Here is a 14679-nt window from a genome sequence, read left to right on the forward strand (position 1 = left end):
GTTCGAATTGAAAAACGCTGTCAACTTTAAAGGGATAAACTGTAATTTTCCATTCCTATAACTATGGTAACTTCCAACTTTTTAAATTCTAAATATACTTACTAAAATAGTAAAAGGTTAAATTTTTCGGATTGAATTTTTTACTATTTTAGATTCCATCATTTAAAAAAAAAAAAAAAAACAATATCTTTCATCCACACTCGACATAAAAGATTCAACATTTGAACATTTCCAATACAAATTACCTCCAAAAGTGGAACATGTCATCATGATAGCTTTAGTATTCAGTACAAAGTCAACTAATCAAATAGTGTTGCGAGTAAAATATGTGATGATGGTGTTTCCTGTTGTATTCTAGTTCTTTAAATTCATTGCTTAAGGTAGTTGCCCAAGAACTGAACAAATCGATAGGAATTTCTTGCAAAAGAGGAGAAAAGTAGTAAGCAACCAAGTTTTTCTGTGTCGACAAGAAATGACATCTAAAAAAACATAACTCGAACTAAAAATAAGGTACTGTTTTGACCGGACCAAAAATTTTAGTTTCGGGTTGTCTTTAAAATGATTTATCGGTTACTTCACTATAATGGTCTTTAAAGTTGGCTTATTTCACCTTCTCTCACTTCTCATTGTGTTCTCTACTTGAGATTCAAGACTTACAAGGTGATTATGAAAGTCGCTCAATGAAAAAGAGAATCATGCGTGCCAATTGTTTGGTGAGCTCGGGCCAATAAATTTGTAGCTAATTATATGGTCTTTTCGGCCGATAAATTCAACAAATTGTTTTCACATTCACAAAATCAAATTGGCTGGTGGAATAGTATGGTCTATGATTTACCAGTTAGTTTCGGGTTGTCTTTATAATGACTTATATAGGGGCGGAACCACTCATTGTCTTAGGGGGCAGCCATAGGGTGGTCCCCAAAAAATACTTTTTTTTAAAAAAAAAATAGACCTTTAAAAATTAAGTTTTGCCCTCCAAAGATTTTTTTTTTTTTTTTTTTGTTTATTTTGTCTAAAATTTCTGGTTCCGCCCATAGACTTATGGTTATTCCACCATAATGGTCTTTAGAATGGCTTTTTTGAAGTTCTCTCACTTTCCATTGTGCTCTCTACTTGAAGAGACTCACAAAGTGATTACAAAAGTCGGAATATAATTCTTTCGGTTCAAAAGAATTGAATAATATTCAGTTAATTATAATAAAAATATTTTTGTCTCCTAAAAAAGTAAGAGGTCAAAAATACTTTTCTACTGAAGTTATCAAGATTCAAAATGAAATTGAGAAGATTTTAATTAAAAAAGTCATTAAAAAAAAAAAGAGAATAGTAGATATGGTCTTTTCCGCCGATAAGATTGTTTTCACATTCACAAAATCAAATTGGCTGGTGGAATAGTGTGTCAGGTCTACGATGAGGAACTAGAAAGGTGTTCAAAAAGACCGACAATAAGGTTAGCATTTCGGGTACGATGTCGGTCAGAAATTCTGCTAAAATGGTGTCGGCGCCAACCACTACCAGAATGATGTAAGCAGCGCTTGGGCTTCAATGCACTGCCGGCTTGCACATGCATACCTTTGTGTTGAAAATATGAATCTATAGTCAAATAAGATAAAAGAATAGGAATAAAGTTTTCTTCACAATTGTGTTGCACATTAAAAATTTTAAAAAAAAAAAAATCCCTTTTTAAGTCAGTCTATTATTCTGACATTTTTGACTGTTGTGTGGTTTACGTGCTATATTTTAAGTAATTTTTTTATTTTAATTAGGGATAATCATGCAGTTGTGGTTAACGATTAGTGGCTAAAACTTCTAATCGCAACCTCTTAAGCGATTAGTATATTTTATTAACTGCTCAGTTAGCAGTTAACCGCATATGACTAATCTCATCTGGCTAACCACCTTTTTAGGCTTTGTTTGGGTTTTCTTTTTGTACAAAATTTAAGAATTAGGCACCACAAAAAAAAAAAAAAAAAAAAGGGTTTAATGACAATGTTATTTGGGGCATTTTTTTTGCCAAAAAAACGTCTTTATTGATTTCGCAACACTTAATTAGGGCACTTGGGACACGCTAGTTTTTATGGCGACTAGAATTTAAGTTTGAGACATTTTTTTTACTAAAAAGCTCCTAAAAAATAGGACGTTTGGAACAAAGCACCCCCTTTTTTAAATAAGGGTGCTTAGTGGTGAAAAATGAGCGCTTGCCTAGGAAACACCCCCTTTTTTAAAAGGAGGGCTTCCTAGGCAAGCGCCCCCTTTTTTAAATAGGGGTGCTTAGTGGTGAAAAAGGGGCGCTTGCCTAGGAAACGCCCCCTTTTTTTAAAAGGGGGGCTTCCTAGGCAAGCGCCCCCTTTTTAGAATGAGGTTTAAGGGGGTGCTTGCCTAGGAAGCAAACTCATTCTAAAAAGGGGGCGGTCAGGTGGGCAAGCACCCTTGCGCTTGCATGTAAAGTCCCCCTATTTTTATATGGGAGCGCTTCCACACCACGAAGCGTCTCCAATAATTAATATATGAAAAAAATGTTTTTCCTATGCAATCCATATATATTTTTTATTTTCTCCTGATATACAATACGTAATACAATATTGTATTACATATTTTTTCCATAAATATTGGATTAATCCATAAATATTTTTTCCATTCATCAATCTCATACAATCGTATACATATCTCATAAGACATCTAAATCCAAAATGATGATATCATAAATACAAAGTGTACCACATTTTAGTATTCGTTTGGTAAAAAAATTAAAAGCGCTTTTAAGAGTCCAAAAAGTTTAAAAATGGGAAAAAAAAAACACTTTTGACAAAAGCTTAAAAATGAAAATTTCGCCTATAAACTCTTTTTGACTTAAAAGCTTTATTTCTCAAAACAATTACAAACAAACTCTTAAAGAGTTAACAAAAATTGTACCATACATATAGGCTTTTTTGTGCTCACTTTAAATGTTTTTTTCCACTTTTTTTTTTTTTTTTTTCCTTTTGGTCCAATTTTCAGTTTTTGGCTTATTTTGCCCTTTTTGGCCTTTTATGTGCTTTTTTGGCATCAAAATATGCATTATTTAACAATCATATAGGTTGCGATATATCATATTGGACTTGCTCCAAAATGAGCACATATAAAAATAAAAAAAATAAAAAAATGTGAAGGGTACCTAAAAAAACCTAAATGCTATCAACATTACAAAAAAAAAAAAAAAAAAAAAAAAAGGCCTAGATGAAAATCATCAAGATGATCAAATTCCTAACTCAAAGTAATACAAATATGAAAATCAAGGAAGACCCAGTTGTTAACAAGCCTTAGAGTAGATATCTTAAACAAAGAACACAAACCATAAACATATTCAATTATACTTCTATCACCATTTGGTCTTCTATATTATATATTATATATAATTATATATAATATAAATATTATATAGCGGTTAACGGTTACAAAGCGTTTTATAAAAACCACATGAACCCCCCTAATTTCAATTATTTTTAAAAAAAATATTAAAAATATGTTATATCAGCTAATATTAATGGTAACATCAAAAATATGATTCTCGCATGTACTTTTAATAGAATTATAAGAACATTTCACATCTGTTTTTAGAATATGTAACTTTATTTTTACATGCTCTAAGAATATATATCAATTTAATAAACTAAATTAAAAAAAATTAAAAAAAAAAAATTGTTCAACTAAATTTAGAAAAAAAAAAAAAAACTTCGTTCAAATAATAGATGACCCTTTAATATATATATATAGGAAAGAGACCACTGTTTTCTATATGGTACGTATTGGTTGTACTAAAACAAGGCAAAGACCTGATGAAAGTCATTCTAACTTGGGTTTGTCCTCATTTATTAAATCATTATTTTTTTTTTTTTCAAATTTTCCAACGCAAGAATCCCATTGACTTTATCAATTCAGGATTTCCCACTGTGGAATCAAGCATCCCATTGAAGCTGGTTGGAGAATTAATCAGAAATTTCTTAATTCTTTTTCAATGTAGATGGTACAAACTATTCATATAACTAATCTTTAAGGGTTATATTCTATTGGGCCTATGAATCAGCCGTGTAACATGAGTTGCAAGTTGCAACCCACTTTTCATGTCTTTCCACAGAAAATACTTGCGGCCCCATATCAATGCTTGTAACATGTTTGGAGTATATCTCTTAAGCCCCTTTCATGTATCTCCTTCACCTCCTTGCTTCCTCTCCCTTTTCTCCCTCTCAAATGTTCTCTTTCTCATCTCTATAGGTCTCTAGGGAAGAAAAACACTTCATGTTTTAAAGACTCGGATTTGTGATTCTTGAACGGGATATGCTTCCGTTCAAACATGACCCGACATTCAGCATTTGAACATATGTCACATCTTTCTTATTCGCACAAATAAAAGATCTAAATTGTTGATCTTCACCTACCACGAGATTTTGTTCCATTCGAATGCATACTATCTTGTTCAAGCGATATTATCTAAGAATTGATCATGGTTACCCGCTTTCTCGCACGTGCTTTCAACTTACGTGTAATATCATTGTCTGTTCAATTGGGACCCATATGCATTCGAATGGGATGTCTTGGTCCCCAATTTTTTTTTTTTTAAGTTCCAAACTCAAATTTTGTTTTTATCCCTATTCGATCCAATACCTATGAGCCTCTCGGCCCTCTCCACGCTCCATCTAATCTTACCGAGACATATCTTAATTTAATTTTTTATCGTCCTATTATCCTTGATTTTTCAATTTCTGTTAACCCTTTAATTTTCTAGAGTGTTACACCATCTTATTAGACCATCCGAATTTCACAATGGTCTAAGAAAGAGAACCACAAAGACTACTTGCCTCCAACAGCTTAAAATATAATATCCACTTGTTTGAAGCAAGTGAACCTCGCAACTCTTTCACGAAAAATCGAACAGCATAACAATATAAACCCTAGTTCGGTCCACCCACACGCAAGAAGACGGGCGAAGTAGCTAGAATGGTGTTCCCCATTAGATCACGGTATTATCAACCAGAAGATCATTAGGAACACACAATTTTGGATCTTTCTCTGTTTCCATTTTGACTCTTGCAAACGTGGATATATACAAATATCATGTTGAAGGCAAAGCCAACCACAAAATGGGTTTAGCTTTGACTTCCCCCATGTGCAACTCTCACCTCAACTTTTTATCCGAAGAAGCAAATGGGATTAAAATGATGATTCACAAAAAGATGATCACCAGCCAAAAGTTACACTCACGAGTCAGGTTTTTTTGTTTATATTACAAAGCAAAAGCCTCAAACAAATGCCTCGATCATGTCAAACTTCTAGAAGGTCTTCTTTTCAAAGAGAGAGAGGAGAATCATAAAAGATTTGGGCCATTTATTTAATTTTTATTAGGTTTTTGAATAGGGATAAGTGGGTGATCTTTAAATTAAAGTAAGGGTGTTAGGTGGGGTAAGAAATCTGTAACAAAACTAGAAATCATGAGCTACAGGACTACATGGAATTTTTAGCTTATGACCCGGCAATAATGGGGGGTGTTTGCCATGCACTCATGTATTTGTTTATTTTATCTTCCCTATCACTTTCATTAAATCACGATTCAGAAAAAATAAAATAAAATAAAATAAAACAAAACAAAACAAAAAGCAAAAAGGAAATTTCATTAGAAGAGAGATAGAAAATCTTCTTTGCTGATTCTCAGGCTGCTGTTCATCATTAGAGTTAGACAAACAGTTATTTAAAATGATTGTTTTACTTACTAAAAAGGGTTTATACGATTTTTAAACGCTTAACAAAAATGACATACATGTTTGAGTGTACGTTTCAGAGCTTAAAAATGCATTTAACACTTAAAAAATTCGTTTGAAAAAAAAGATACCCATTTGGTAAAATGAAACCCCAATCAGACTCCAAGTATAAAGCTTAATTGATAAATAAGATAGGTGAAATATTTAAGGGACGATCCGTTCGTTAATGCTTTTTAGAGGGTTTTTCTTTTTGTTTGAAAAATTATTATAATATAAAGGTAGAAGTATGTAGTTTTGAATGTTTTCAAGAACGGTGTCCATTAATATTTTTGTTTTAAAATGAGAACAAAATAAATAAGGAAGAAGTTTTATCAACTCCAAATTGGACAAGCAAATATTTATTCAAATCATTTTATTAAATTGATATATATTCTTAGATCACGTGATTCCAAATGCACATGAGAATCACATGCACCAAGAACAAGTGTTGAAGCTCTAGATATAGAGGGTAATTAACTTAATTTAATAGATTAGACAACCTAATTTTAAGGAAAACTTTGTCCATATTTAAATGTTTTTCTTAAAAAATGTCACATAAAACTATATGACTATATATATGAGTCCGTTTGACAATGCTTTTTGCCCAAACCCTTTTACTTTTTATCAAGAAAACAAAAGTATCGGTTAACAACTCAAAAAATTAAAAATTACTTTCACTTTTACGCCAAATATTTAAAACTTTTTTTTTTTTTTTCAAACAAAATAACAAAAAAAACCCTCTTTAACAAAATTTACCGAATTTTCATATAGCTTTACTCTTTAGTATAATACATGCAATTCTTTCAATATATACTATATAGCAAGCAATATGCAGAAATTTGACCAAGTGTGGAAGCATAAGTAAAAGACAAGTAGAGTAGACTCGTGACCATAGTCAAATCTTGGGCTATGAGTCGGAAACTTGGGCTCGCAACGGTAGACGGTGACTTTTCACAACAAAACAAAGCAACTTTTAAGTAAAAATATGTTTTATTTTTTTGTCCGTTTTCGAGCTCCCAAACGTATCCAAGAAGCAATACCAGTCAAACAGTAACATATTAACGTATTTTATTATTATTTAACATATGATATGATATTTATATTGTATAAATTATGATCATTACTATATAATATAGCAACTAATATTAATTAAACTAGCTTCCCGCTAACAATGATGAAAAAATGATATAATATAAAGTGTATAATCTTAGGAGCGTCCATCACAAGCAAACCCTAGAATATTCTAAAACCGCGTAAAAGATTGTCTTATCTCTCTAGTTATTGTTATCGGATCCTTTCTTTGGACTATTAAAACATATACCATACAAAATATATATATATATTCTTTTCCTTTTGTCTTGTTTTGCCAGCTTAAGTGTATTGTGGAACTTTGATGAAATGGGAGGTGTTTAGGGTTTAGGATATAGTATGTATAGGTTCCTATTATAACCAAACCTTAGAATTAAATAGCCTACTTCAAGTGCAAATGAACAATCCAATTCTTTTCGTTAGTCAAATAGAGGGATTCAGATTAGGTATAATGAGCTATCTATATTGTGTAAGGTAGAGGGCATCCGAACTCTATCTCTTTAAACAAAAAACTTAAACATCTGTTTGATTCAGTGGAGTTCGAATACCCTCTCATATAAGTTGTTTATATTGTATTTAATTCTATATAGTTCTAGTCATAGTACTAGCTAGTAAAATTCACCGATTTAACTAGTAGGCACCTCAACTTTTGTTGCCATATGAAGAAAACGGAAAGTGCATAAAAGAGAATGTGGAAAAAAGGATGAGAAGGAAAAGATAAGGGAAATATTTTTAGTTGAGCCTATTATTTATTTTTCAATTAATGCTATACGTCATACTCTTCTCTAACTTTGCTTATACGACACTATCAATTAATTCTTGGATCAATTCTAAAAAAATAAAAAAAAATCTAAGAATTGATTAATAGTGTCGTATCAGCAAAGTAAGATAAAAGTACAGTATATAATATTTCTCTTATGAGTAATGTTATTATTTACATCAATTTTACACGCATGTTTAAAGTGTCCCTCATTTTTTTTTTAGTGACTGAAATAAGAAGACATTTAAAACATGACATGTCGGTGTAAATAGTGCATTACTATCTCTTTTTTCCCCGCATCAAAACTAATGAAAATAGGGAAGAAAAAATTATTACGAACAATTAATATTGTTTTTTATTTTCCATCTCATTTATTTCAACCAAATGTGCTAATAACAGAACTGATATACCATTTATTTTCCCTTTCTCATATACCACCAAATAGAATGTCCACTTGGTAAATACTTTATGCTTATTGGAAAATGATCCAAGGATATTTAATAAACCAATAATAATAATAATAAATAAATAAATAAATAAATAAAAAGAGCTGGATCACATTTTTCACGAGTAGCGCTCCAACAAAGGACACGTTTATATGTGTCAGCCACAAGAATCACGGCCATAGGATAAACCACGTGTATGGTGGGGTTGATTCTGTGGGACCAACTATATCTCCATACGTCACAGACGTACACGTGGGAGATGCAGAAAGGCCAACCGCCCCAAAGGACGCGCGTGCATGGTCGGGCGCGATAGAGACGCAGGGCCGCGCTTCAGGGCCAAGTTGGCTTCACAAAAGGGAGCTAACATGAATAATGGCAATCTTTGGCTTAGTTTTTTGGGGCAAATCTTAATTGTATCCCTCAAATCTTGTCCTTTTTAGCTTTGTGAATAAGATTCTGAATTAGAATAATCCATATTATTGGTTTCCCACATGGATATATAGAAGAGAGCAATATCCCCAGAAGCCAAATATATATACATGATAACTCATGATCTCATGTGGGGCTGTTATTTTGCTAGCTAGCTTGTCACGAGTTTGTGAAATCTTTCAATCAACAAGTGCTTATCTTTTTTGATTAGAATGGAATCAGGATCAAATTTGGAACAGTCACACAGTATATTGAGGGACCGATGGAGAAGAACTTTATTCAATATAGTCTATAAAATTAGCACGTGTTCTTGTTAGATACTTTTATGTGTGTTTTGTCGCATGTGAAGAGAAACATAATAACATTTTAGATTTGGGGGTAAAACTAAAAAAAATTGGAGGGTGAAAGTTTGATTTTAAAAGGTTATAGGGATTATATATATATATATATATATATATATATATATATATATGTTAAAAAAATATATAATAAGGGAAAGACATCCCTTCTCTAACCTAATTTTAAAGAAATCTTTGTCCTACAAAGAGGGCTTTGAACTAACAAGGAATTAGAGTTCATGCTTAAAGTGGAGGTTGATTTGACATGATAACTATATCATTAATTGGTTGGTAAGTTGCAAATTCATAAAATTAGGTGTAAGAACAGAAGCATCTAGTACATAAATCTAGTATACTGTTCTTGATAAACTCAACTTAAATAGCTCTATTGTTAAAAATTTTGTTTTCTTTTTTTTTTTCCCCTCAAAATGACGACATTATTTTAATTCAACCTATTAAGCTGACATGTGTTTAAGAGCAAATAATTATAATTCCTAATGCAAGCACATGACACCCCAAACAAATCAAGCACATGACCTCTTGAATCTTAAAATAGTATGTTATCATTAGGGACAACCTACTAATTAGAAAAACATGTAACCCATCATTGAGGTGTGAGGAACTCAATCAAATCTTTAAGTACGGTTTAAAACCAACTTACAATAAGATGATCTATGATAACATGGGACGCCGATAGAAACCTTAGCCAAAAAGAACGAGAAAATGTTAAGCAACAAAGAAAATGACAGAAATTCCTTTCAACTTACTCTATCATTTTGTCACCATTTTAAAAGAAAGATTAACAATTTTATAGACTAAATTAAAACCCATATATATATATATATATATATATATATATATATATATATATATATATTTGTGTCTTTATTATAAGACAGCCAGACAGGATATAGTGTTCAATTCAATCTGAAAATTGAACCCAGATGAAGTGGGTCACATGTAAGTACACATGACCTATTCAATATGTTATTAGAGAGAGAGAGAGAGAGAGATTGCATTGAATGAAACCTCTGCGCAGGAGCAGATGATTTTTTGCCAAAATGTAGTCCTCAAAGAAGAAGCTAATTAATTGTTTACCAAGAAAAGTTGGAAACACAATTATTGGAGCATGCAAGGTGAGCTAAGTTTACACGAAAATTACGTCAGCTCGCGTCGACGACGGAACCTCTCCCTCTTCTAGCTCTTCTCTCTTGCATGTGTCTCATGAGAATCACTCGTGCCTACTTTTTTCCACACACTTCTCCCCACCAAAGGAGAAGTAAAAAAGAATTTAAAGCAGCCTTATTTCCACCGACTTTCGGAACCATGAATCTATTTACAACCCCTTTTCACACCTTCAAGTTAATAGGACCCCGTTATAGAATATATTCATATATTTTTTGATATATATATATATATATATATATATATATATTATTTTGTTGGGTTTATTTATTGTATAGTTTGATTTTATTCTATAATATTTTACGTACATTAATTAATTTTCTGATTGTATTTTCTCTTCTAATCGGTCTTATTCAACTAAAAAAAAAAAATTATATAGTTTAGTTCGAATTTTATATTTAGATGGATATCAATTTTAATAGATTGAATTAATTTTTTTTTTCTGATTTAATTTATTATTCTCCAAACTTAAAAGGTATTTTAAAGTTACAAGTTGATTCCATTGAACAAAAACAGGCCGTGCCGCCCTAGAGCTCACTAGGCACCCTGTTTTGGTGATTTTTCCCAAACTAAAATCAACTATGAAGATTGAAGAGATCGAGGAATATATTCTGTACTATATAAAGAGGCCGTGTTCATTATGTTCATCTCGAGTGTGAAGCTTCTGATAATATCTACATCCTTAAATAAAATATGAATAAAACAACTTCTCTCAATGTTTTCCACCTTCCTTTGAATTTTCTTTTTGGTTTTGTTCTCAGATGAAGACAATCTGGCCATACTAATTACTATACTGCAAAGAATCACTTACACGCTGCAAAAAGTAATTTAAAAAGACAAAGAGATTAGAAATAATAATAATAATAATAATAGTAAAAGAATAAAAGGAAAAAGAAAAGAAATGGGAAAAGGAAAAGCACCCAAAAAAAAAAAAAAAAATCACAAAAGAGAAAAAGATTCATTACACATTTACACTTGTTGAGTTCACATGCACACGGGCGAGAGGGTTTGATAATGTATATTCGAGGGAGTAGTACTAGTAGTAGGCTTTTCTATGAACCCCGTTCACACACGCCCTCAAACTAACCGGTTAACCGGTCAAACTCCAACGTATGAAAGCGTCGACCACTTTGTCGGACCATGCATTGAATGTCCACCGGCTCTGTGTAAGACCGTACATTCATTTGACCTTCAATTGCCGGTCAATCTTTCTTGCCAAGGCATTCCCTCTGCTTCTACACCCACATGTCTCTCTCTCACCTCCTAACCCATCTCTCTCTCTATCTCTCTGTGTGTTAAATCTTATAAACCAGATCAACCCTACCCTACCATTACATTTACACACACTTCGTCTACTCTCTTTCTTTCTCTATCTTTCGCTCTCTGTTTTGTTTTTGGATGAAGGATTTGCACTTTTGAGTGAGCCATGGAGAGGAAAGAGGCGATAAAGAAGGAGGAGACCGTTGGATCTTCATCGTTCTCGGATCATATCTCAGACAGCTATCAATTTTCCGGCATATTCGATTTCTCTGAAGGTGATAAGAGCTCGCTAGGGTTTATGGAGTTACTGGGTGTTCAGGACTACAGTCCTTCTTTGTTTGATTTGCCACACCCACCATCCATGGCTCCGACGTCACCTCCACTTCCGGCTACCGCCGTGAAAGAGTGCTCTGAGGTATTGAATCCGCCGGCGACACCTAACTCCTCCTCTATTTCCTCTGCATCGAGTGAGGCAGTGAATGATCATGAACAGACCAAAGCTGTAGACGAGGAGGAAGAAGAGCAACAAGAAAAGACCAAAAAACAGTGAGTTCTTTTTTTCTTTTCTTTTTTCCGTACTTTTCTGCTTTTTGATTTCGTGTTTTGACGAACACCCATCTGAAAACATGTTGATACAAAAAATGGGTTTTGTTTGCTTTGTCATTTTTAGAATAAATTATCTTGTGGAATAATAATGGAAGAAAATAAGGGGGTTTTTAGTTTTAACTTCTATTATATGTAAGCAATTTTGAAGTGGATGGATTTTTTTGGGTTTGGTCTTTGTGTTTGTGGGGTTTTAGGTTGAAACCCAAGAAGACAAATCAGAAGAGACAGAGAGAGCCAAGATTCGCCTTCATGACAAAGAGCGAGGTTGATCATCTGGAAGATGGCTACAGGTGGAGAAAGTACGGTCAAAAAGCTGTGAAGAACAGCCCCTTTCCTAGGTATATATATGTATATATGCAATAATAAGTTCAATGCTCTAATTCTTTTTGTTTTGGAGAATTTTTTTTTTTTAGATATATATATTCTTATAATTCTTAGTTTTGTGGATTTTAGGAGTTACTATCGTTGCACTACAAGCTCATGTAATGTGAAGAAACGAGTGGAGCGATCTTTCACAGATCCAAGCATTGTTGTCACCACCTACGAAGGGCAGCACACGCATCCGAGTCCAGTCATGCCTCGGCAGATGCTTGCCGGAGCTCCGCCGGACTCGAGCTTCTCCGCCGGACGTGCCACCGGCTTTGCTATGCCAATGCAAAGAAGCCTATTATGCCACTATCAACAACAACAACAGCGCCAAGTCCAACAATCCTTTATCCATAACTTGTCACCTTCGAATTTTGCTTGTAGTAATGGCGGCGGCTTAACGAATCCAGGCGGCGGTTATCTTCGTGAGATTCGGTTCTGCAACACCGGTTCTGGTTTGCTTAGAGATCATGGGCTTCTTCAAGACATTGTTCCATCGCATATGCTGAAGGAAGAGTAGAGTAATTTCGTTTACTGACTAATTTGTAGGAGGAAATCTAGCTAGAAGAAAGACACCCCCATTACTGGTTTGTGATGATCTTCTTACTTACAGGTGGGTGATCTTTTCTTGAAGAACCCACGTCCCATTTGCACTCAAACCCTGAAGATTATTATTACCATAACATGGGTTTTTTTTTTTTTTTTTTTTTTTTTTTTTTTTGGGTTAGTCCAGTGCAGGGATTAAGTTTCTCAATTTGGTTAATATTTTCGTGTTTTTTGTTGGCAGATTTGGGTATGTAGAGATGATCAAAATACAGAAAAAATTGGCTTCTTTCTTTCTTTTATTCTTCTGACCCCTCCCTTGTCCTATGTCTTTGTTTTTGTATTTGAAGGAATGTGCATTGATTTCATTGAGAGTACCGCAGTCAAGATTGAGGGTTTGGGGTTCTCCAGAGAGAATAATTAATCTGGAAGCTTTCTATCTTTTCCTTTGTCTGGGAATCATCAAAAAAGGGCTTCAAATTTTGAGGATTTGGTGAGAGAAATTAATGTGGTGTCCCTAAATATATGCATGGGGATACAACAAGAAAGAATTACCCAACCACTACTTTACCCCTATTGAGCCTGTTCAGTTAATGCCTCTCTCTTTCTTCCTCTCGTTTTTTTTTTTTCCCCCTCTCCTATGCCTTGCCAATGTGCAATCCACTAATGGATTTGATTCATTGAACATTTATGGCAGGCATGTGGGGTGTGACAAAAGGAAGAAAAATGTTGCCTACTTTATATCCAATTTTTCTCACACTTTTCTGACATGATGCTGTAAATCAGCTTTTGTACTAGTTCAGTAGTTCTTTTTTTTAAAAAAAATTAAAAAATTAAAAATTGATCGGCGGTAATACATCAGCAAAGTGAATAATATTAGCATTGCTCCAAAAGAAAACAAAGAATTTGGTGTGATTCTTTGTTTCATATGATGGAATAAATCTTGATACGGGTGGTGGGAACTTAAGTTTAACTTCACATGTAAAAGAATGGCTCACATAGCTTGTGAAGTTGCATGTGCCCAGGGGCCAGGGCTATGTGAGAGAGATGGTCACCGCCGGGAATAACTGAAGCATGGGGAGAACCAGCATAATTATAGCACAACCCATCACCACCGGCCGGGAAGGCAAAATACGAATTGCCGCCTTCAATTATTGCAACCTAAACACTCTGTACGCATCAGCATGATCGTGATTATCTAATTAGAGTTGCGTCTCCACAAGCTCGAGGCCTTGCCCATTTTTTTAAAAAATATTTCTGGGCAAAGAGCTAAGAACAAAAACACAACATCGGACTACAAGAAGAAAAACATTCCCCTGAAAAAGTTTGAAACGGCCCATTTAGTAATGAACTTTACCAAAACTCCAATTTGAAATCAAACTCAAACTCAAAAGCTGAAGCACCTCTGCAAATGATCTTCTAGAATAATATTATTTAGAATGTCCATTTTTTAAAAAAAATTAAAAAGGGAAGGTAAAAAGAGAACACATGTAACTATTTTATTTGGGCTTAACCGTAGTAGTATTTATCCACCGAAAGCCAAGACAGGAAAATCTTAAAACGGTGAGAACTACACGCACTCAAGTCCAATTAAGACATAACTTTGATCCAAACCTACTAAGAGATCAATGAGAACCAAGTAGTTTACATTAATTAGATATAAAAATTCTCATTGTGAAATTATAACTCATACCCTAATATGCACCTAACCATTCATTTGATCGTCTATTCTAAGGATACGATACGAAGCCCATTAACTAGTGGCTCCCATATTTACACAGTTTGGCATCTCTCACGGAAACCTTCCAATTTCCACCATCAATGGAGCTTGAGACTCGGAAAGATGCTTCTGCGGATTTTGCTGAAATAATGATTTTGGGTTTGGACAA

General features: G+C 33.5%; 1 protein-coding gene across 2 annotated transcripts; it reads left to right on the plus strand.

The window, feature by feature from the left end:
- Positions 1 to 11268: 11268 nt before the first annotated feature.
- On the plus strand, positions 11269 to 13475 carry LOC132170800 (WRKY transcription factor 23). Of its 2 annotated transcripts, XR_009438992.2 has the most exons (4): positions 11269 to 11821; positions 12076 to 12219; positions 12335 to 12860; positions 13141 to 13475. XR_009438992.2 is itself a non-coding variant. In XM_059581910.2 (3 exons), exons 1-3 carry the CDS (start codon positions 11442 to 11444, stop codon positions 12765 to 12767), a joined length of 957 nt encoding a protein of 318 aa, XP_059437893.2. In that variant the 5' UTR covers positions 11269 to 11441; the 3' UTR covers positions 12768 to 13092. The 2 variants fall into 2 exon arrangements, 1 of the variants encoding a protein (XP_059437893.2); XM_059581910.2 differs by lacking the exon at positions 13141 to 13475 and having other exon boundaries at positions 12335 to 13092.
- The last annotated feature ends 1204 nt before the right edge of the window (positions 13476 to 14679 follow it).

Source organism: Corylus avellana, chromosome 1 (assembly GCF_965113065.1).
Source record: "Corylus avellana chromosome 1, dhCorAvel1.hap1.2, whole genome shotgun sequence".
Taxonomy (NCBI): domain Eukaryota; kingdom Viridiplantae; phylum Streptophyta; class Magnoliopsida; order Fagales; family Betulaceae; genus Corylus; species Corylus avellana.

Excerpts from the sequence above, each read along its gene's own strand:
- LOC132170800 (XM_059581910.2), top strand. The coding sequence starts at position 11,442 with ATGGAGAGGAAAGAGGCGATAAAGAAGGAGGAGACCGTTGGATCTTCA. Across the intron at positions 11,822-12,075 it reads CAAGAAAAGACCAAAAAACA|GTTGAAACCCAAGAAGACAA; the intron begins GTGAGTTCTTTT and ends GTGGGGTTTTAG. Across the intron at positions 12,220-12,334 it reads AAGAACAGCCCCTTTCCTAG|GAGTTACTATCGTTGCACTA; the intron begins GTATATATATGT and ends TGTGGATTTTAG.